Source organism: Vitis riparia, chromosome 11, assembly GCF_004353265.1.
Source record: "Vitis riparia cultivar Riparia Gloire de Montpellier isolate 1030 chromosome 11, EGFV_Vit.rip_1.0, whole genome shotgun sequence".
NCBI classification, from domain to species: Eukaryota; Viridiplantae; Streptophyta; class Magnoliopsida; order Vitales; family Vitaceae; genus Vitis; species Vitis riparia.
In genome coordinates, this window is record NC_048441.1 from 14,804,379 (window position 1) to 14,826,878 (window position 22,500).

The 22,500-nt window shown below is 31.0% G+C and overlaps 1 protein-coding gene across 1 annotated transcript; it reads left to right on the plus strand.

Moving 5' to 3' along the window:
- Positions 1-13,055: 13,055 nt before the first annotated feature.
- Positions 13,056-18,189, plus strand: LOC117925503 (glucan endo-1,3-beta-glucosidase 11-like). Its single transcript, XM_034844523.1, has 4 exons — positions 13,056-13,286; positions 13,397-13,464; positions 14,554-15,587; positions 17,833-18,189. Exons 1-4 carry the CDS (start codon positions 13,279-13,281, stop codon positions 17,917-17,919), a joined length of 1,197 nt encoding a protein of 398 aa, XP_034700414.1. The 5' UTR covers positions 13,056-13,278; the 3' UTR covers positions 17,920-18,189.
- The last annotated feature ends 4,311 nt before the right edge of the window (positions 18,190-22,500 follow it).

Sequence of the window (22,500 nt, forward strand, 5' to 3'; positions counted from 1 at the left end):
GTGAAGTTCATACTTACATAATTAAAAGAAGTTCATATTTATATAATACAAGAAACTTTCTCTTCTATTCGATATGAGATATCAAGAACACCTCTTATACAGACACGACATCCTCTTTGTATCCCAGGAGATTGCGAAATCAAACAGATAAATACCCCCTACGAGCTAAACAAATTCCCACATTGATGTCAAAGATCAACTTATATATTATTTGTAATGATCTACACCAAATCGTATAGATTTTATCCACTTTGAGTCTAAAGGGGTTTCAACAGTTTTAAAACGCGTCTACATAATTAAGAAGAGTTTATACTTATATAGTGTTAGAAACTTTCTCTCATATAAATTAGTTGAGTGTATCTCCGAAAACCTCTTTTTAATAAATTTGAATGAGGTGTTTGTACTTCGAAAATGTCATCATCCCATGGTTATCATGGGAAAATTGTCTAACAACTAACATCATTAACAGATTCAAATCTAGTGAGGAGATATTATAGGTATAATCCAAATAGGGTAAGTGTGAACCCACTTTTTTTTGTAAATCCATATACACAAATCTTTTATTGAAATTATTTATTTTGAAAATTGCTATTTATTTTTTATGAAAGAAAATAAATATGAAAAAAAAACTTAAGTGACTTTCAAAAATGAAATGACAAAGTATACGAACCAATAATAAGTTGAAGGGTCAACCAGTGGCACATGCCATGATTAGATTTGAGTCCATGACCAAATCTAAGGTTCACAACATGACCAACATTTCCTTAGATTTGAGTCCATGAGCTAATTACCTTATTATAACTAAGGTCAAAATACAAGTTTCTCACTCTTATTCCATTCGTGCCATTCAACCATAAAAAAAGATTCATATACCTCAATATACAACCAGATCCATAGAAGGGAATTTCAACTTGTAGAGTATGTTTAATTCAGAAACTGAAAGAAATGAGAAGTTATACCTAAGGGTAATGCTAAGTTTCATGAACCTCTTAAAATGATGGCTTTGTACCCTATATCCTTTACTGTTGCAAACTGAATCAAGTCAGCAACTAGAACTAAAGCTACTAGCTCCTCACATATAGAGATTAATTCCAACAGTAGTAACTGACCAGGATAAAAACACCCTAAAATTTGGATGTTCCCAAATCCTAATCAAATTGATATGACAATTTCCTTAATTTTAGGATTTTCTACTTGATGACTCATTCTTTGATACTTGACACTTGTATAGGGTGACTACGCTCCTTGAAGAGAGAGAGAGAGAGAGGCTAAGTTTGTGGAAGATTATTAATCTGAAAAAGTTAAGTCTAGCCCTAAAACCCAAAAAGTTTAATAAACTTTTATATTTGCTTAAGTAACTTTGACTCAACTTGAACTTGAACTACTTAATCTTGCTCATTGGATATTAATTAATTAGTCCTAATGAACTCTAAGTAATTAATTAGCCCAATTAAAAAAGAGTCAAAATAATTAATTATAAATTCCTATACAATCTTATATTTTTACCAAAATGTTCTTTTGCACATAAACAATTAATTCTCTATAGATCCTCAAACATTGTCAATAAAGAATAAGAACTCGAGCAAGGAGTGTTAGGACCCATAGAAAAATATTTATCTCCCTCATAATGTAATTTTGAAGTTAACTCAATATTCTACTAAAAAGAGTTAACAACACTCTAATCCCCTATGAGATTATATCAAGATAAAAATAGATTAATTCCAATTTAATCAATTTCTTGAGTCATAACCTACCATTTACTATATGTAGATTCCCTATAAATTAGTACTTGTCATATAATAAGGTAGACGTTACCAACTTCTCAAAGTTACTTTTATTATCCTTAAGTTTTAGATCCTCTTATTTAGTAATTAACTGATATACTTTAGTCCACAAATGATATATATCAAATTCCACTTTAGGAATTATGGTGACGCCACAAATTTTATGATCACAAGTTCTTAAGATCACTTAACGAGACACAGTACCTCAATCTCATGAAAAATCATGGTGCCTATATTAAAAATACATGTTCTCACATACCTTAATCAATAGTGACCTAATTAAAAAACCACCTTAAGTCTCACAAATCGATCAAATTCGTTGAAAATCTCAACACCAATTCAATATTCTCTCAAGATTGAGAATCTATACAATATAGTAGCTTAGTGAAATTATAACTACTCGATAGTCAATATCATGATTCATTGTAAGTCTTATTCAATGTGTATTTGCATACACTAATGCATGAAATTCATCCCGTTGCCCAAAACAAGTCATCATTCTAATCAAGAGACAATGTTCTATGATCTTAGATGGATTGCTTAGGTTTATGAATTGACTATGAACAACTCATTAATCTGCAAGAAACTCATAATTTGGATCTTTTGTGCAACTCTTGATATACCCAAATCATGTACAAGGCAAGTGATGCATACTAGGATACTTAGCTAAATATTAATGCAAACATGAATAAAAAAAAAAAAAATTAAACTAGAATCATAATATTTAAATATATTATTGAAATCTCATTTTGTTACATTATGTCATTTTTTTAATAATACATTCTTTGTGAAATTGGTCTTTTATTAGTTTCAAACTCTACTTAATTGACATTGTACTTCCTACATTAGTCTTTCTTGTTGATGAATACATTAGTCTGTATGGTTACACATTGGGTAGGACTTACGGTAAGTTATGATGTAATGTTATCATGTAGTCATGACTTTACCAAATTGTTATATTGTATTGTTTCTCAACCTTGAGAGAATACTAAGTTTGTGCCTAAGTATTCACTAGTTTTGACCTATGGGTAAGATGCTAAAGTGATCATATATTCCCTATGGATTTGATTACTATTAATAAAAGTCAGTAGCAACAAATATTTTCAATAGAAACACCATATGTTATGAATTTTAAGACAATATGCCTCCTTAGATGATCATAAGGATTTGTGATCATGAAATTTATGACATCATAGTAATTCCTTTTGTAGAATTTGACATTTGTTCTTTGTGAGATAGAGTATATCATTTGATCACGTAATAGGAAAATCTATAAGTTAAGAATGGTAGGGGTAATATTAAAAAGTTGATAGCTTTCACCTTATTAGATTATGAACATCAGTTCATAAAGGGATAACAATTCGTTGTTATATACATACGATACAATAGTGCAGTTAACTCTCTATAGTAAGATGTTGATTCAACTTCATAAGTAGAGTCTAAAGGAGATAGTACTATCTTATGGGTCCCAATGGTCTCTACTTGAGCTCATATACGTTGATGACACAGTTTATGAGGGTTGGATTGGTTATTAGTTCATTTATGTGCATAAAGGCGTTTTTGTAATTATGTAAAGTAGCATAAGGGAAAGTGAATAGTATCTCTAAACTGGGTTAATTGATTAATTAAAGCCAAAATGGACTAATTAATCAATTAAAACCTTTTTTAGGCTAGATTAAGTAACCTAAGACCAAGGTGAGCTTAAGTGACTAAAGCATAATATGAAGTTTATAAATACCCCTTAGGGCTTAAGGCTTTAGACTTTTGTCATTCTCCCATTTCAACTTAGAAAAAGAACCCTAGCCTTGAACTAAAAGTTTATACCATCTCAGTGCTTGGATTTAAGGAAGAGCCATCAAGTGGAAGACTACCGCTTTTATGAGATCTTCTATGGTTTTGGAGTTTTCCACATCAACAGGAATCAATCTGGGAACATCCATATAATAGGTATTGTACTAATATCTAGATCTATGATTTATTATTGGTTTTTGAATGCCATATTTCCATTATGCTTAGATTTTAAGAGCCTAAGATAGGATTGCATGCACTCTAATGATCTAAGGCTTGGGAATAGAGTAATTCAAGATTCCCTACACTAAGCTAATTTTAAATTAGAACATCTAGCAACAACTTCTTTTAAATATACAAATGTTAGCCTTAACCTTGGTTTGGTTTTGGAAATTAAAAAAAAAAAAAGTGTGAGACAAGCTTTCTTTGAGAAGAAAAGAAAAGTTGAAGTTTTTGCAAGCCAAATTGCTTAAAAAGTTAGGAAAACTTAAGTAAAATACTATTCTAAAACTTCTTGTTGAATTTTGAACAAACATGTTGCTATCCTTGGTGTTTAATTCAAGTTGTGATGTACTTTATTTTTATATGATATGTTACGTTCTTGTTGAAACTAACCTTTTTATGTAAGCTTGAGCAAACATGAAAAAGTGTTTAAAGCACTTGTAAACTTGTTAAAATGGCATTGGAAAGGGTGGCCTAAATGAAAGATAAAAAAATAATAAGAGGAATGATACTTGGATGGGAGTCTTTAAAGGAAGAAATTAAGGTAAAGTATCATGAGGTTAAAACCTAAAACATCCCCAAAAAAATCCATGCTTGGATTAATGGGAGTCATAGACACATGTCCCTTAGTGAGAACCCCAAATACTTTTCAATCAATAAATAACTATTACAAGTTGTGGAAAAAGTTTATTCAAGAAAGCTATATGATGTGATATCAATTATATGAACTGCTATTCTAAGTTATGAAAAATATTTTAAATAAGTGTTTTACAAACTCTTTTGCTAAAATTAAATCCTTATCTACTAAGTTGTGGCTCATCCCGATTATAAAATGGCTTTCTACATATCAAGCTGGAATGGAGCATGTCAAAGAAAAGAGTTGAGGTTGTGCTCCAATGAAAGACGAGAAAGGTTATGCTTTTTATGTATAGATGTTCGATAACAAAAGAGTTTTGTAATAATAATAGAAATAGAAAATATCAATGTTTGTAATATGTAAAGATATATCCAAGAACTTGAACGGATGTACAATGTTTAATGGAATGAATAAAAATGTAAGTTTCAAGATTTTTTGTCTTAAGATGTTTTGATTAGTTTTAGGTATGATCATAAATTGAATTTATGGATTTAATCCACTTATGATATAGCAAAATCATTTAATAGTGTTGGTTTAATAGAAGAAAGACTAAGTTTCAAAATTGAAAAATATTAAGTTAAAAATATGGGATAAAATAGTATAAGTAAGCTTGGGTATGGGTGCCCAATCTAAAAGTGCACAAAGTTCTTTTGTTTTTTAAGGTTGAAAAATATGCACTATTTAAGTTAGAGTGTGCTAAAGAGATGCGCAACATTACTTAGAGGTGGTGTGTTGTGATTAAAGTATGCAATTTGAGATTTATTTAGAGGCACACAATTTGATTACGAGGTGAGCTATTTAAGTTAAGATGAAAGTGCGCTATTTAAGTTACAAGTGTAGATGGATGCTATTTTAATTTAGAGAAGTGCGTTATTACAATTTGAGTGCACTATTGGTGAGGGGAAATTGTTAGTGCAATAGGCTATGTCATCTAAGTTGGAAATTTCGTTCCATTCATCCTTAGGACTTTTTTTATTTTTATTTTTACTTACCATTGAAGATTCAAGGCTACTACATGATCAACTGTAATGATAGAGATAAGTACATAGAATTTTGGGAAAGGCTAATTAGGTTTAATTATGGCATGAAATGAACATTAGGATTTAAATTAAGCTCTTATGTTTTAAAAATGTTTGTTAAAACTCTATCAGCACTCAAGCGCTAGAAAGTGTTCAAGCATTTGTGATAGAATGCCAAATATTGCATAGTTCTATTTTTTATTTTATTTTTTAGATTTTAATTGATCTTATTTTGTAAAATTCTAGAATCCATCCATTAGGTATTTTTCCTTATAAATACCATGTCAAAAAGGTTTTTATTGTGTGATCCAAATTGTGAAAAAAAAAAAATGAATGATCTTCTATTGGGATTAAGCCCTAGAAAACATAACACGATGTAACATATTAAAATTCATTTATAAATTTATTTATTTATGTTTAATTCATTTATAAATTTATTTATTTATGTTTATCGGTTTCCTTTTTATTATATCATATGCATTAATTGGTTATTGAAACGTACACACTCATGTCATTTGCATTATACATGACTTAAGAGCATTAGTAAAGTGATGAATAGTCTACAATTGGTTCATGGATTTGGGCAATCCATTTGAGAGTGTTGTGTACTACATCCTAAATGGAAGGATGATTTGTCTTGGTTATCAAGATGGTTTTCCCATGATAAGTACACTAGTGTATATGATCCACATTGGATAGAACCTATGGTAAATGATGACGTGAGACTAATAATTGTCATAATTCAACAAGCTACTATATTGCATGGACTCTCAACATTGATAAGATATTGAGTTTGTGTCAAAATCAATGTAAGATTTTGACCTATGAGTGAGATTATAAAGTGGTCATATATCTTTACAGATTAAGTTACTATTGATGAACTAGTGACAACCAAGGAAGAAAATATCGTCTAATTTCGGCGAAATATCAGTGTGTCGGTGGGTGCCGACACGACATATAGCACGGATATATCGTCTGGTCAACGCTTGGTCAACACAGGTGGTCAACGGTCAAAGCTCAAAATTGAGCCTTTTTTTTCATGTTGAAGGTTCACAATGCTTTCCCAATTCCACTAGGACAAACATGTCCTTTGTTAAATAATATGCACTAAAGAAATATATATCAAAACTTAGGATATAAATAAAATATTAAAAAAACACTTTAAATAACAAATTAATTATAACTATTTTATAATTAAATGAAAATTTTTCATTTAATTGATTAGTAAAAATATATCATAATTTTATTCATAGTGTTTTTAATATTATTAATATATTAAAAATTTATACATTTATCATCATTTATTTTATAATATATCATAATTTTAATATTAAATAGATTTTAAAATTAAACATATTATAATCACAATATTGTCATCAAATAATATTTTATATAATTCAATAATCAATATACACTTATCAAATTTATATTTTTTATTAACATGTACAATATTATATATATATATATATATATATCAATTTATTCGAAAAAAATAACTTTAAAATGTCTATTATGTTTTTAATTTTATTTCTAAAAGTTTTATTTTATATTTTTATAAGTTTTGATCAATTTTAGGTTTACGAATATTTTGTGTTAAAATATCCATCGAAATATATTATAATTAAATATCACAATATAATAATCAAATAATATTTAATATAATTTAATAATCAATATACACTTATCAAATTTATATTTTTTATTGACATGTAAATATTATATATATATATATATATATATATATATATATATATATATATATATATATATATATATATATATATATATATATATATACATTAATTTATTTAATAAAATAACTTTAAAATATCTATTATATTTTAATTTTATTTCTAAAAGTTTTATTTTATATTTTTATAAGTTTTGGTCAATTTTAGGTTTATCGATATATCCGTAAAATCGAAATACCGATATATCCATAATTACCGATATTTTCATCCTTGGTAACAACAGATATTTTCAATAGAGACATCATGATATCTCAATTAAGTCACTAAACCAATCAAGCACACTACATGTCCTTAGGATCTAAAGGTTTAGGAAAAGCTTTATCCATCAAACTTAAGCCCAAGATACGGAATGGAAAGATCCAGGATTCCTTACATCTTCATCCTAAAACTCTCAAAAAGTTTATAGTCTCATTCTATTGGGTTGTGAGAGAGATCTACATCCCTTTAAGAGTTGAAGCATACTTCATTTGGTGTATGTGCGATGATGTATCGTAAACATGAAGATCAATGTAAATATTGAGGAGTAAGACTTAGGAATAATACCTGCCAAGTGAAACTACGTATTGTTTTTTCAATAATAGATTTGTGTTCTATGATTATTGACCTTGTAATTTTAACATCTGTATAATCTTTTGGAGATTGTTGGTTGGATAAATACAAATAATGCACAACCAGGTTTTATCCCCTCTTATGAGAACCTAATAGGAATCAATCAAATAGAGTAGCAAGAAGACACCCAATCAAAGCACCAATAATTTTAGCATGGAAAACCTTCTCCAATATGAAAAATAAAAACCATGGGACCCTTAGGCCACTTAAAAACTCCACTAATATAATTAATAGGTTACACAATTTTCTCTAGATAAAACTAGAGGCATACATCAACCTTATCTCAAGACAAATTGATCTTGGCAATTTCAACAACTTTGATCGGTGTTCATGATCAAAACTATCCGGATAGAAAACGCATCAAAACGGAGGCTCTGTTCTCGGACTGGAAGACGACAGTTCAGATCTCCAAATCCGATCTCCACCGTTCAGAATAAAGATCAATGAGTCACGAACCTCTCCTCCAAATTTCAGGTCGATCGACCCACAGACGAAGCAGGATCGAACCTTTGATGAAATCTGGGCAATGAAAAAAAAAACTGAATTTTTCTCTCTAACTTCAAAAATGGTGGTTCTCCCATTTCTCTCTCTTTTCTCCTACCTCCGATGGCTGGCTGCGAAAAATTGGAAGAAGAAGAAGAAGAAGAAGTAAAAGGTTTTTTTTTCTAACCCTTTTATATAAAAGCCTAAGAGACCTTAAATTTTGGGCTCTTAATTTAGGCCTTCCACACAAGGAAAAACCCAACAATTGTATAAGTGGTTTTTCAAATCAAATTCATTATGTTTTGTACAATTCTTCTTCTCACTTTTTACATTAAAAGAGGGATCCAGGTGTATCATAATCTACATCTATAATATATACATAATCCTCTTGTTTCCCACCCACAAAATGGGAATGAAATTCTCCAACTTGAACCCAACAATTATTGTAAATGGAGCTGGGTTCATTACCCATGACCCAAAAGTTCAATGACAATGTTAAGTAAGCAATCTTCCTAACCTTAGCTCCAAAGGAAGTAGACTAGAATCTCAATTTGAGTGTTGTTTCCCAGATTTTAATAAAGATGCAAAAGCTATAGATTCCCTAACGTGGATCATAACAGTTGGTATGCCAAAAGTTGTACCCATTTAAAATCAAAATGACCTTATCAGCCCAAACTCCATTCTTTTCCACCCACCTCTAAAGACAATCCTTTCCAGTTTTACTGGTCTTCAGTACACCAAGTAACATCCCTCCCCCCTCCCCTTTATCCCCCACTCCCACATTTCCCTTTAAAATACACACTAACATCATTAAAGTCTTTGCTCATTTCCTCCTACTCAAGCTTTTCCCAGTGATGTGCATTCCAACATCCCCTCCATTGTCTTCTTTTGCCTTTTCTTCATCTACTTGATAATGATTTTTTCTTAAATCAAGTTTCTTCAACTAAATGAAGGAATGAATCAACTTGGGATCAGCAAGTGGACCATAAAAGCCTTTTAGTGCAGCCTCTTTACACACTAATCAACTGTCAGGAACAGAGACTATTTAGTGATGTCAGTACTACTTATAAAAAATAAGCAAATATGATTGAAGGATTCATGGGTATGAAGGGCTTACTCTTTTTCATCTTCTCTCCCTTTTTTTTTTTTTTCTTTTTTGAAAAAGAAAAAGGCTATAAAAGAAGATTTCGTACGAAAGTCGGTTGGAGGTAGGATGATTCTTAAGCTCTAAGCAATAGTGAGGCGGATGTTTATTTTCTTTAAGCACTGATTACTTGGGAGTCACATTATCTAATGTTAGGTGGTAATATAAGAACTATAATGACTTAAACAACTAATTGCCACATTTTTTTCCGGATTTTTAATAATTGTATAATGAATTTAAAATTAATTTTTTAAAATACAGTACAGTGAAAAATATTTCCAAGTTTACAACACTTTTTGCCACTTTGAATGTATTTCTTGAAAAGACACATTCTGTCATTTTTATATCAATGATACACATTAAAAAAAAAATTGAATTTATATTAAATGTGTCTCTTGAAGAGACACTTTCCACAATTTTTGCATTAATAACACACGTTAAAAAAAAATTAATTTACATTAAAAGTATCTCTTCAAAAGACATCTTTTACAATTCTACAAAATACAATTTTCACAATTTTCATATCAGTTTCATAATAAAAAAAAAAATTAAATTTATACTAAGCATATTCTCTTAAAACACTTTTTACAATTTCACAAAATTAAATTTATATTAAAGATGTCTCTTGAAGAGACACCTTCAACAATTCTTGTTTCAGTCCTCCATTGAAATAATTGAATTTATACTAAAAATATATTTTCAAAAGACACATTTCACAATTTCATAAAATTAAATTTATATTAAAAGATTTTTCTTCAAGATACACTTTTAGTATAAATTTAATTTTTTCGATAAGTAACTAATATAAAAATTGTGGAAAATATTTCTTCAAAAGACGCATTTAGTATAAATTCAATTTTGTGAAATTATAGACACGTCTTCAATGTAAATTCAATTTTTTTTACTGTGTGACTGATATGAAAATTATCAAAGATGTCTCTTCAAGAGACATGTTTAATATAAATTTGATTTTATGGTATTGTGAAAATGATATTTATTTAATATAAATTCAATTTTTTTAATACGTATGATTAATAAAAAAAATTATGAAAAAACATTTTTTGAAGGGACACTTTTAGCATAAATTCAATTTTATGGAATTATGGTTTATATGAAAAATATGGAAAGTGTATCTTCAAAAAACATCTTTCAAAGTGGTAAAAAAATGTCATAGATTTGAAAATATTTTTATAATTACCATATTTTAAGAAATTGTTTTTCAAAGTACCATTTTTTAAGAATTATTTTTAAAAATAGTCGGACAAGTAAAAAAAAAGCCCTATTTTTTCCCGCTAACTGTAATTTGTAGTTCATGAGATCATCACTATATGGAATGCATCATCAACGCTGCTACACTAAGACTGGACGAATCAACTTTAAAGACATTGATTCATCACCCCACTTTTCATTAGAATACTGAAAAAGACTTAAAAGGTGTCAACTCTATGAGTCTTCGGATTTATCATTATATGATCTGATTGATCATATGTTTGATTTGTATTAGATCTTAAATATCTTATTTTATACTCCAAACACTATTTTCTATTTTACGCATTTTTAAATATATTTTTTCATTTTCTTAATCCCAAACAAGTGAAAATTATTTAAATAAATTCTTATCAAATGTCTTATTTCATTGTTTTAAAAATAAAAAATTATTTTCTATTTTTTTTACTAAGCATATTTTTTACATTTGTTTTCCTTAAAAATAGCTTTCAGACATATCTAAACATTTTTTCAAATAGACTGATGTGAAAAAATACTTAAAATGTGTTTGGTCGTGTTTCTATTCAAAGTATTTTTAATATAAATATTTTTAAAAAAAACTATTTTTAGAATAATCACTTATAAAGCATTTATTAAAAAAATATTATAAGTAATTTTTTAATTTTAAAAATATTAAAAATACGATTTGAATTTTTAATTGTTGTAAATAGTAAAATATTTTCTAAAATCGCTTTCAAAAAACTTATTGGAGCAAATCTTCAAAGAGGTTAGAGGGGCGGCAAGACTTTAAGAGGGGAGAATTGCGGCCTTGACAAGTACCTGCGAACCTAATTACTATCACAAAAACAAAATTCGAAGATACAACCAATCGAAACTTAGCGTTGACAAATTATAATTTATGCGATGCCAATCAGATTCCACGCTACTTGTACAGTAAAAGTGTTATTTGAAAGCAAAAACAAAAAGATCAAATATTTGCCAAAATAATAATTAATAATTAATGTAGTGAGTGGTGAGAAGCAGCCATGGCCCATAATTCAAAGCCTGTCAATTCAAATACCATATCCCAAATACAAAAAAAATAAAGATAAAGCTAAATGGAAGAAATAGTTTTCTACATTTCTATTTGCCCTTAAAGTGTCAAAGTAGATTTAAAAAAAATATTAATTTTAATAAAATAGAGAAAATATTGCTTGTAGTATAAGAAGGAGCACTTAAACCGCCTCAAATATTCGTTGTTAGACTATAAACCCCCTCTTAAATTTTAGATTATTTTTAGTTCCTAAAAATTACTAAACAAATAAAAAAATATTAAGAAAATAATTTTTTTATATTTAATTTTATTATTAAAAAATATATATATAATTAAAATTATTAAAAATTTTATATATTTTAAAATTAATTAATCTTTATATGGAGAGATTAAATAAAGAAATGTTTGGTTAAAATAGATAAAATAATCCCAAATCGTGAATTTAATCCCTTCCATATTTTATTTTTTAAAAAAAAAAACTTATTTTTGACATAAATATCATTTATCATTTTAAGTATTTACACGTAATTTTTAAATAAAATATTATTTTTACAAGAAAATAACAAGGACATTTTATTTAAATAAGACAAAAAAAAAAGAATTAAATTTCAAGAATTGGGTTTTTATGGACCTTCTAATAAAAAAACCCTTAAATAAAAATAAAATTTAAAATAATATATAAAAATAATTTATTATCTTTAAATCCATTTTTTATATTCTTTGGTTTTCTTCTTTCTTTTTTATTTTTTTTTTCATTTATATTTTTCTTCAAAGTTTCAATAACCAAACATAACCTTAAAAATATGATCGAACATGTTTCCAAAAATAATTGTTAAAAATTAGTTTTAAAAAATGGGTTTTAATTATTTTTAAAACCAAAATTCTATTTAAGAATAAAAATATAAAAAATATTTAATTTTATTTAATTTTTTTATTGAGGTTATAAATATTTATTTGTAATAAAAAGTTTTTAAAATATTTATCCATATTTTCAATTATTACTCATTAAGCCATATAAAAATAAATAAAAATACCTAAAATGTATTTTAAAAAATATCATAGTTTTATGACTTAAAATACTATTTTTTTTATTATTTAATGTGGGTTTTTAACGTTATTTCTGAGTTATTTCAAAATTTAAACTGCGGCAGTAGGCGCGTGGGAATAGAATATATCACCTGTATTCTTGTTCCATTCCATTTCAAAAAGTATACAGATTCGTATACTTGTGAGAAGGAGGAAATTAAGAAATTGTAAAAAAGTATGAGAGAGAAAGTCAGTAAATACCGAAAATACCCCCGAAAAAGCCGGCCTTCGCTTGACAGCGTAACACTATTTATGAGTCATAAGAAAACGACCGCCACAGCCCCATTCTTCCTCTCACCGCGTCACCCTCTGCCCGGCCGACACCACCGGAGGAGCTTTTGGAGAGAGACAGCTGCAGAGAGAAATCCATTGATTTCTGTGTATCCACCAGTTCCTTAGAGAGGGAGGAACAGAGAACAAAGGAGGGGAGAAGAAAAGGCGGTCTACTTTAGGGAGAGAGAGTGAAGAGTATCTTTGTATCTATCTCTTTGGCATATGGAATGGTTGAAGAAGAAGAATCTATCATTGGTTTTTCTCAGTTTAAGTGCACCGCACTAGTTCAAATCTCTGTCGTTGCTATAGATTGAATCCTTCTTCTTAATTCTTTGACCAGGGAAATGAAGTCTTGGCGTTTCTTTTATCGGTTTCTTCGGGTTTTCTTTATAGTCTTCGCCATGAATGGTACTTCTTGTTTCTCTTGTTTTGTTGATTCGTTCTTTGATTTTCTTTGTGTTTGGAGTTCTACCCTTGAAATTATGAACTGGGTATTTTGAATTTAGACTAATATTGACTTGGATTGATCTCAGAATTTTTTTGAATTTAACGGTTTTGTATCATTAAGATTAAATATAACTGTTTTACAATTGGGTATGTGTGTTTTTTCTTGATTTTCGTTTAATTCAATGCTAATTGGAGATTATATCGATTCTGGATCCATTTCCGTGCTGTTGGTTCTCACACCTCGGACTGCAGATTGATTTTATTGGGAAATGGTTGGCCTTTTTTTGGGTTATTATCTTCTCTGGATCATAGATGAATTTGAATATCTGTTTTTGAAATTTTTTTGCAAGAGGTGGTGATTGGTATTAGTTATTGTTCCGAAGATTTTGGATATGTGTTAGGAAATTTTGTGCAAGAAATTATGACTGATCTAGTGTGTCCAATGCTCTTACTGTCACTTTACTATTTCAGAAATTTTATTTGATGCATTGTTCATTTGCTTGCTTGATGATTCGTTCTTTTTTCCCCTGGAATCTTAGTAATTCGATTTGATTATGCGGAGGATTTGTTCTTTAACATTCTTTCCTTTGAACTCTCTTTTTTCCTTTTTCCACCTATCTTTGTAATTACTAATTTGGGGTTTCCTGTTGCAGTGTTTAGATCTGTATGCTAAGTTGTATCAGATTTTACTATCCTCTGATGTGTGGCTTGAAATTTGGTCTCTCATCTATTTATACCAAGCTTTGCAGAATAAAAATTAGCAAAAAATTGCTTTAATATGCTCACCTTAGGTTAAATTGTCTAAGTCCAATTGATTTTCTTGTTTTTCTGGCTTACCGGGATTTCGAAAGAATCATTGTGAATTCCTAGAAAATCAGAATCCTTATCCCATTATTGGGGGGCCAGAAAAATTTAATGCTATCTGATCTCAAATTGACTATGGAATTTATGTATCTATGTATTTTTCTTTTTCTTTTTGTTGTTGTTTGTTGTTATCTACCTCTATACAAATGAAAGAATGGTTAATTGATATTTTTTTCCTTTTACCAGGATCCTTGACAGTGCAAGCATTCACTGGAACCTATGGAATAAATTATGGGAGAATTGCAGATAACATCCCTTCACCTGATGAAGTTGTCACACTTCTCAGAGCAGCAAAGATAAAGAATGTTCGAATTTACGATGCTGATCACAGTGTCCTCGAGGCTTTTAGTGGAACTGGCCTTGAAATAGTGGTTGGAGTTCCAAATGGAAACCTGAAAGATATGAATGCTTCTGAGGACCATGCCCTGAGTTGGGTTAAAGAAAATGTACAGTCATTCCTTCCTGGTACACATATTCGGGGAATTGCTGTGGGAAATGAAGTTCTAGGGGGTGATCAAGAACTATGGGGAGTTCTTTTGGGTGCAGTGAAAAATGTTCATAAAGCCCTAGAAAAGTTTCACTTAACTGATCTAATTCAGGTTTCAACTGCACATTCACAGGCTGTTTTTTCAAATTCATATCCTCCCTCCTCATGTATTTTCAATCAGAATATTGCCCAATACATGAAGCCACTCCTGGAGTTCTTCTCAGAGATTCATTCTCCTTTCTGTTTGAATGCTTACCCCTTTCTTGACTATATGGGAGATCCAGCGAACATTGATATAAATTATGCCCTTTTCCAGTCAACGCAGGGTATTTATGATACAAAGGCTAAACTTCATTATGATAACATGCTTGATGCTCAGATTGATGCTGCCTATGCTGCTTTGGAAAATTCTGGATTTAAAAAGATGGAAGTTATAATTACAGAAACGGGCTGGGCTTCTCGTGGGGATGAAAATGAAGCTGCTGCCACCTCAACAAATGCAAGGACTTACAATTATAACCTGCGTAAAAGACTTGCCAAGAAGAAGGGAACCCCACTCAGGCCAAAAAATGTGGTGAAGGCATATATTTTTGCAGTTTTCAATGAGAATTTGAAGCCTGGTCCAACTTCTGAGAGGAACTTTGGACTGTTTAAAGCTGATGGGAGCATTTCATATGACATTGGGTTTAAAGGACTGAAATCTTCTGCAGCTTCATCTATTTTGTCCTTGAAGGTATGAGGTTTCTTACCTCCTTGAAATATCTAATTTTGATGGCTAAGATCTTGGGGGTTGGTTTGGCCAATCTCGGGGGTTGGTTTGGCCATTGTGAATTCTTCTCGCATGAGATTGTAAAATTTTACAGAAGAGTGAAGAAAATGTCCTGTATGCTTCTTTGTCTTTATCTTCTATTGTAATGCCATGGCCTGGTGGCTTGTTCATTCTTTTATTTTACTGGTTAGATGAACAAATTTCATTGGGAAAAGGCTATCAGAAATATAAAGGCAAAAAGAATTCAAAAGTTTTGGCCAAACATAAAGCATTGATAAAATTAAGAAAAAACCCTCCAAACTACCTTGGTTAGAGATATATAAGACTCATGTCTTAATGGAATACAAGGTAAGAGAGTTCAAAATCTTTTACTCTTTCTGAAGCCCTTACCAAAAGGGTGAAGGGGTGTGATTTTAGGGGACACTTATTTATTTTTTTGGGAGATTTTCACATCAACTTACCCCCCACAAAAAGGTTTGTGACCAAATACAATGCCATCTAATGTACCCCAACGAGGATAGGAAATATAGTTGCCTGCAAATGATGCAATAATGGCTGAGGTTGTCCATGATTCTGCATTCTCAGCATCAATGGATGAGATTGTCCATGATTCTGCATCTCATATAAGTATACTAAAGTTTATCAGATCATCTAAATTCTATTAATCTGATGCTCAATTGTCAAAATTCTATCTCAAATAGAAAGGCATGCAATCCTGCTAGTGAACTTAAAGATAGACTATTAAACTCTGTTTCTTTTTTATTTTTGTTTTGGAAGTTCCATATCATTTATGATCTGCCAATTAAGGACTTTACCTAAATGTATCTTCCCGAAAAGAACGCTGCCAATGAATCACTCAATGCTCCGATAAGGTTAGGGTTCTAGCAATTTTCTTCATCATACGCTAAGGAAGTTGATCATGTTCACATATCTTCTTTAATGCATCTGGACCCTTGTTCACAACCCCTTCCCATTTGGCTCTCAAACACAGCATAAACAAAGGGTTTTTATCTTATTAAACCACTAACTACTACCCATTAATAACTACACCATACTTTCAACTCCAGCATTTTTGTATGCACCTTCAAAACTATGAATTTGAAATCCTATCATTCATCACCTGATTCCCTCACTACAAGCAGATGAATCCCCAATTTCAACCCATCCAAAGAATACGTACATGGATTTCCTAGTATATGCACTTAAACAAGGGAATTGTGATATAAAAAATAAAAAATAAATAAAAAAATTAAAAAGAACACCTGAAGAAAGTTGGACCCCCTTCAACAAATCAATCTTGTCTACCTTTTCAATTTGCTTTTAAATTGCCCACTGCTAGATCTCAAACTGCATTTCCATAGGCAAAGCTCTTAATGGAGCCTTAAATTGACTATGGAGGGGCACAAATCTCTTAAGATTGAAATAGTTAGGAATATACATTATTTAGTTTCTTTCCCTATTTTTCTAAATAAGCAGAGTTTATAGATTAAGCCACAATCCTAGTTACCTAAGCTTGATGGACAGGCATCTAGATATGCTAAGCCACTGGTGTGGACATGAATTGTACCTACAATGGGCAACTCTGATTATCACTAACATCTTCAATAAACAGTTGCCTTTTAAAAAAGAAAAAACCTGTCCTTGATATTTTCAACATAGAGATACGGTCTGTGCCAATTTAGTGGCATACAAAACACTGATTTGGTTATATCTATCTATTTAGGAATTTGATCTTTGGTTTTTTTTTTCTTTTCATCTCCATAAAAGGTTCATGAAAACATTTTTATGTCTTTATTTGAGAGTAACAAGGGTAATCCTCCCTCTTCTAGAAGTGTAATTTGAACAGATTATAATTTGTGGCATGATTGGGGAAGGATTGATCTAATTTAGATACATATACCACAAAATTGTATTTTACTAAAGTGAATGATGAGATGCGGCTATGGTTTCAAGCATGACAGAATGGAACTTTTATTCTAGGGAAGTAGCTCCCCAGTGATCTATGCCAAAGTTGAGCTGTCTTCAAAATGATCTGGATGTTTAAAGAAATTCAAAACCTAAATTTTAAAGACAAGGAAAGAAAACGTGTATTTATATATTCATTTATTTATTTATTTGTTTATTCATTTATTACATGATTAGGACACTATTTGAAATGTTATATCTTCAATGCTTGGTTCTTTACCTTTCCTATTGTGCAATATTACAGAAAAATCGAGCTCAAGATTGGTCTGCTTCTTACTCCTTGGTATTCACAGCCTGTGCTGCAGTGTTGCTTCTGTTTTTAAAATTGTGACAAAGCAAAGGCTTTGGGGCACCCTCTCTGTCATATTCAATGATATTGTTCCTTCCCTCTTAAAGAGAGTTGGTCCAGTTTAGATCACACCTGTGCCTGCTTTCAATTCCAAACCAGCATACAGAGGCACTCATAGTTCCTAGATTTGGTACTATTTCAAGTCACTTGGCAATGTAACACCCCCAATATATCATTGATTTTTGTTGGCTTTTAGAGTACTTGCTTGAAATTGCTGATTTTTTAAATCTATTTGAGCAACATAAACACACACACACAAAAGCATTATTTAAATTTCTCCACTTATTATTTCAGTCTGGTGTATTTATGCTTTCAAGGCTTTTGTAGGTGGATTACCTGTGCTTACTTTTTATTCTAAATTAAAATATTTGTTTGGATTCTCTTACAACAGACAGCATTGTTGGAGAAGCAATTTGGTAAAGGGATTTGAAGATAGTATTATCTTCCTGCATGATATATCCCAAAGCATATTGCATGATGAAGACAACATTTCCTAGCATCCAGTTGTGTGGGATAGGGCCTGGGTTAAGGCCCCATGGGGTGTTGAATAGCTAATTGCAAAATGAATTACTTCCATCAAACCTTTATCTGGATAAATGACTTAAAGCAATATAACTGCTCAAATCAAATCTTAAAACTAATGTAAATCGATTCTTTTGTTCACTTGTTTACATTTATTAATATGCTTAAATGACATCAGAACTAAGCCATTCTGAATCATTCTTTTGACTAGACATCATTCTTAAAGTTGGTTTCAGAACTTCACTAGTTGCTACAATCATGGTTATTAAAAATTTATGATACAAAGATACGATATATTTTTTATGAAAATCTATACATGTCGTAAGCCCTATCATATCTTAAGTGTATCTTACGATACATATACAATATATGATACAATACAAGATATAATGATACAATAATACATACAGCTTTAACTACTTCTAAGAAAAATCAAATTCAAAATTTTTTTTCTTAAAAGAATTATTATATTAATTGTTTAAAATGTAAAATAAGGTTAGAAATTGGTAATAAAAGAAAGGGAAAGGTAAAATAATCCTAAATAAAAAGCTATTTTCTTGTTGTCAAAGGTCATGTTGGAAGTTAAGGAAATTTATTCTTACAATAAATATTAGAAAACACATAGTCAAGTTGGTGCTTACTAGATGGACAAAGAATTCAAGGGAGGGGTAAAGAAAAAACTGGCATACCTGGTAACAGATTTGGAGTCTCACACTCTCTCAGGCCTAAGAACATTCCTCTGTTATTTGGCAGTGACAAGTACCTTAGGCAAAATACAGTTGAGAAAGTGAAGTGAGCTCTGTCATTTAGTATTTGATACAGTAGAGTCAACAGATGGAAGGATAGGTGATGGTCTAAAAGGTGAACAAAGATAAACCATGTTCTATGAAAGATGACACCAAATGTAATTTTCTCACTATTGACCTTGTAGGGACCGTTTGAACATTCCCCTTGTCATTTAGTATTTGATACAGTAGAGTCAACTGTTCAAGGATTGGTGATGATCTAGAAGGTGAACTTAGATAAACCATGTTCCATGTAAGATGCCACCAAATATAATTTTCTCACTCCTAATCTTGTAGAAACCAAAGGTCTCTGTTCTGTGTCTTAAATTGCTCGTGGACATGGCTTGTGATGTCCAAAGAGCTGTGATGACATCCAAATCCAAATCACCATTTGAACTTGCTAACCTCAACTTGATCGACTTAGATGTTTGAATGGTGGGCTTATAAGCCTCAAATATAAACACTATGTCTTGTTTGTATAGGATATTAAATATAAGGCTGTAGCAGTCTTCATGTAGAATGCATTTTTTGGTGGAAGACTCATTGAGAAAAGACAAATGAAAAGCAACCCTGCTCATTACTAGAAGACAAGTAAGATATATATTCTTATGATAACTTATATCAATATTCTGTATCATATTGAGGTGGGATTAGGTACTAACCATTCTTTTTCTAAAATTAAATGCATATATTCTATTGACTAAATTACATAAACGACGACTTTTCCTGAATTTATTACATTGAATGCTTGTTGAGGTGGTTTTCTGCAAGAAATATTCAAATCATTGTAGTGTGTTTTTATATCCTGGCCTAATTAGAATTCATTGAGAAATGATATGTCATTTACTCTTGTAATTATGTATCACTAATGTCTTAACAAAGGGTTTAATTTCTTAGCAACCAAAGAGAACCTTTAGGGATGGGAGCAAAATCCTTTCTCCTTTTACTTGATTTGTGAGTCACTGGTGAGAACCTTGTGGCATGTTTTGTAGACGACTTAGTCGCTCATTAAATCAACTGGACAGAGTTATCATCAGAAGAAAATGTAAACAAGGGAGATAATAACCCCTTGTTTTAAGGTTTCTTATTTTATATCTTTATTTCAAATGAAGAAAATCAAAGCTTTATAAGCAAAGAATTATTCAAGATGGACATAATGATTCTCTTTCACTATTTGAAGAGCAGTTTTTCCGATTAGTAGTTCTATAACTGGTGCAGGCTAGTTAAACCTTGGCCTGGAAGAGCTCTCAATCATTTCAGGTCTATAGGTTTTACTCAATTATATGATCATTTGAGATTTTAGTTTCTAAATGTTTGTTTTGTAGAAAATACATTCAGACAACGACATCTTAATTTCCATCATTGTCCCTTTTGGTCAGACATTAAGATATGAAATGAATCCTCATGTCCCTCAAAAGTTTTAGATTCAAGTCAAATGGAAATTATGGAAGACAAGCATGCAAGTAGCAATTAAAAATGCTGAGGATTGAATCTTTCTAGTCTCTAGAAAGGATTGTTGATATGTGAAAAAGATCAAACTGAACTGATGACAAATTTAAACTAACGATTCACACACCATCAACAGCGACCATGGTTGCTTCCTAGAACCTGCACAATAGGACACATGAATGTGAAAGAGAAACAAAAGGAGATACATGGAGGTGAAATCTGTGAGTTTGAACTTTTTCCAGGAACTCTTGTTGGACAACAAACCAAGCTGTGGTGACTCAAACAGTGAAATTGTTGGATGCTACTCAAAAATGAATTGGGTTCTGTAAACAGAACTTAGGAAACAATTTTGAGCTGTAAATTTCATTTTAGTTGTATTCAAGGTGTGGTATGCTGCCAGATTATAAATCATTGTATTCTTGAATTGATGCCTCTGGCCATTTCCATAACAATAAAAACTCTATTGGGTTTCCAATAACACATTACATTCAACATGGTAGTTCTATGAAGAAAAACTAAAAAGAGGTAGCCTTCTGCAAGATTGGCATTTTGATGACCCTGTCGAAAGAGGAAATTTTTTATTGCTTGGGCTTGTTATGTCTGACTAATAGATAAACAGAAGCAGGACAAAGCCAAAATCTTGGTAGACTTTCTTGAGATAATCTGCCGTCTCTTTTAAAAAAAATTTTTTTTAATTTATTCTGGATAATGGTGGAGACCAAGTCCCTTGGACGATGGTGGTGATGATATCAATACCATGCTGTGCCTTGAATTAGTCAAGAAATCATGCATCAAATATAGTAAAATGTGGATGTTTTTGGGGAGGGATTCTCATACAATATTGTTTGTTGCACATGTTTTTCACCAGAATAGCTAGGTGTTCTGCATCGAAGTTTGTATTGAAAAGATCTTGTCACCCCTATTGGGTATCAGAATTTAAAAGTATCGCTTTATTCTTGGATAACTGAAGGGAAATAATGCATTCTGATAGGCATCATCTTCAGTAAAACTAATAGAAAAAAAGGTGTATTGATTCCTGATTTTGACATAATTGTTCTCTTGCCTGCAACTTTATGGAACATTTGGACCGACAAAAACAGAGTTGTCTTTGGAAATGAACCTTCCAAGGAGAAAGGAAAATAAGTAAATGTCTCAAAGGTAATCAATTGATGGACTAATGGATTCCAGAAGGAGTCAAGGTTCGTGGCAGGTTTGGTTGTGTTGGTGCTAGCTGTTCCATTCCCATGGAGAAACAAGAGAGTGTCTATACGTTTTGTTGTGGCTCTAGGCATGTCATTCTGTTTAGTGTCTTCATCCATCTGCCTATAGTAAGTGGCACCTTACAAATTACCAAGATCCCCATCTTTTTCTTCTCTACCAAAAAGGGGAAAAAGAAGACAGATTGCATCTAATTCTGTGCCATTGTTTTTGGGTTGTTGTCTCCCTAATAAAATTTTGCCATAAATCAGTTGTAAATACATTTGTCACTCACAGAATATCCTCTCACGGAATCCTCGAAGTACAATAAGAATTAGGGGGCCAAAATTTGACTTGACTTGTTCTTACGCGGAACCGTCTGAACGAGCTTATCTGCAGGGTGGGGTGGGGCCATGGAGGAGCAGTTTCATCGACTTGATATGCTGCTTCTGATGTCACTCAACTGCCACCATGGAAAGCAACAACCACCCAGCAGGCCATGATTTTCGACGCGGCTTCCTCCATGGATCAGAAGACATTAAGATACGACTTTCATGAGGAGTGTGTACCTCCTCTATGTATATATATACGGATAAGGAAGTATGGAACA

Excerpts from the sequence above, each read along its gene's own strand:
- LOC117925503 (XM_034844523.1), top strand. Across the intron at positions 13,465-14,553 it reads TATAGTCTTCGCCATGAATG|GATCCTTGACAGTGCAAGCA; the intron begins GTACTTCTTGTT and ends TCCTTTTACCAG. Across the intron at positions 15,588-17,832 it reads CATCTATTTTGTCCTTGAAG|AAAAATCGAGCTCAAGATTG; the intron begins GTATGAGGTTTC and ends GCAATATTACAG.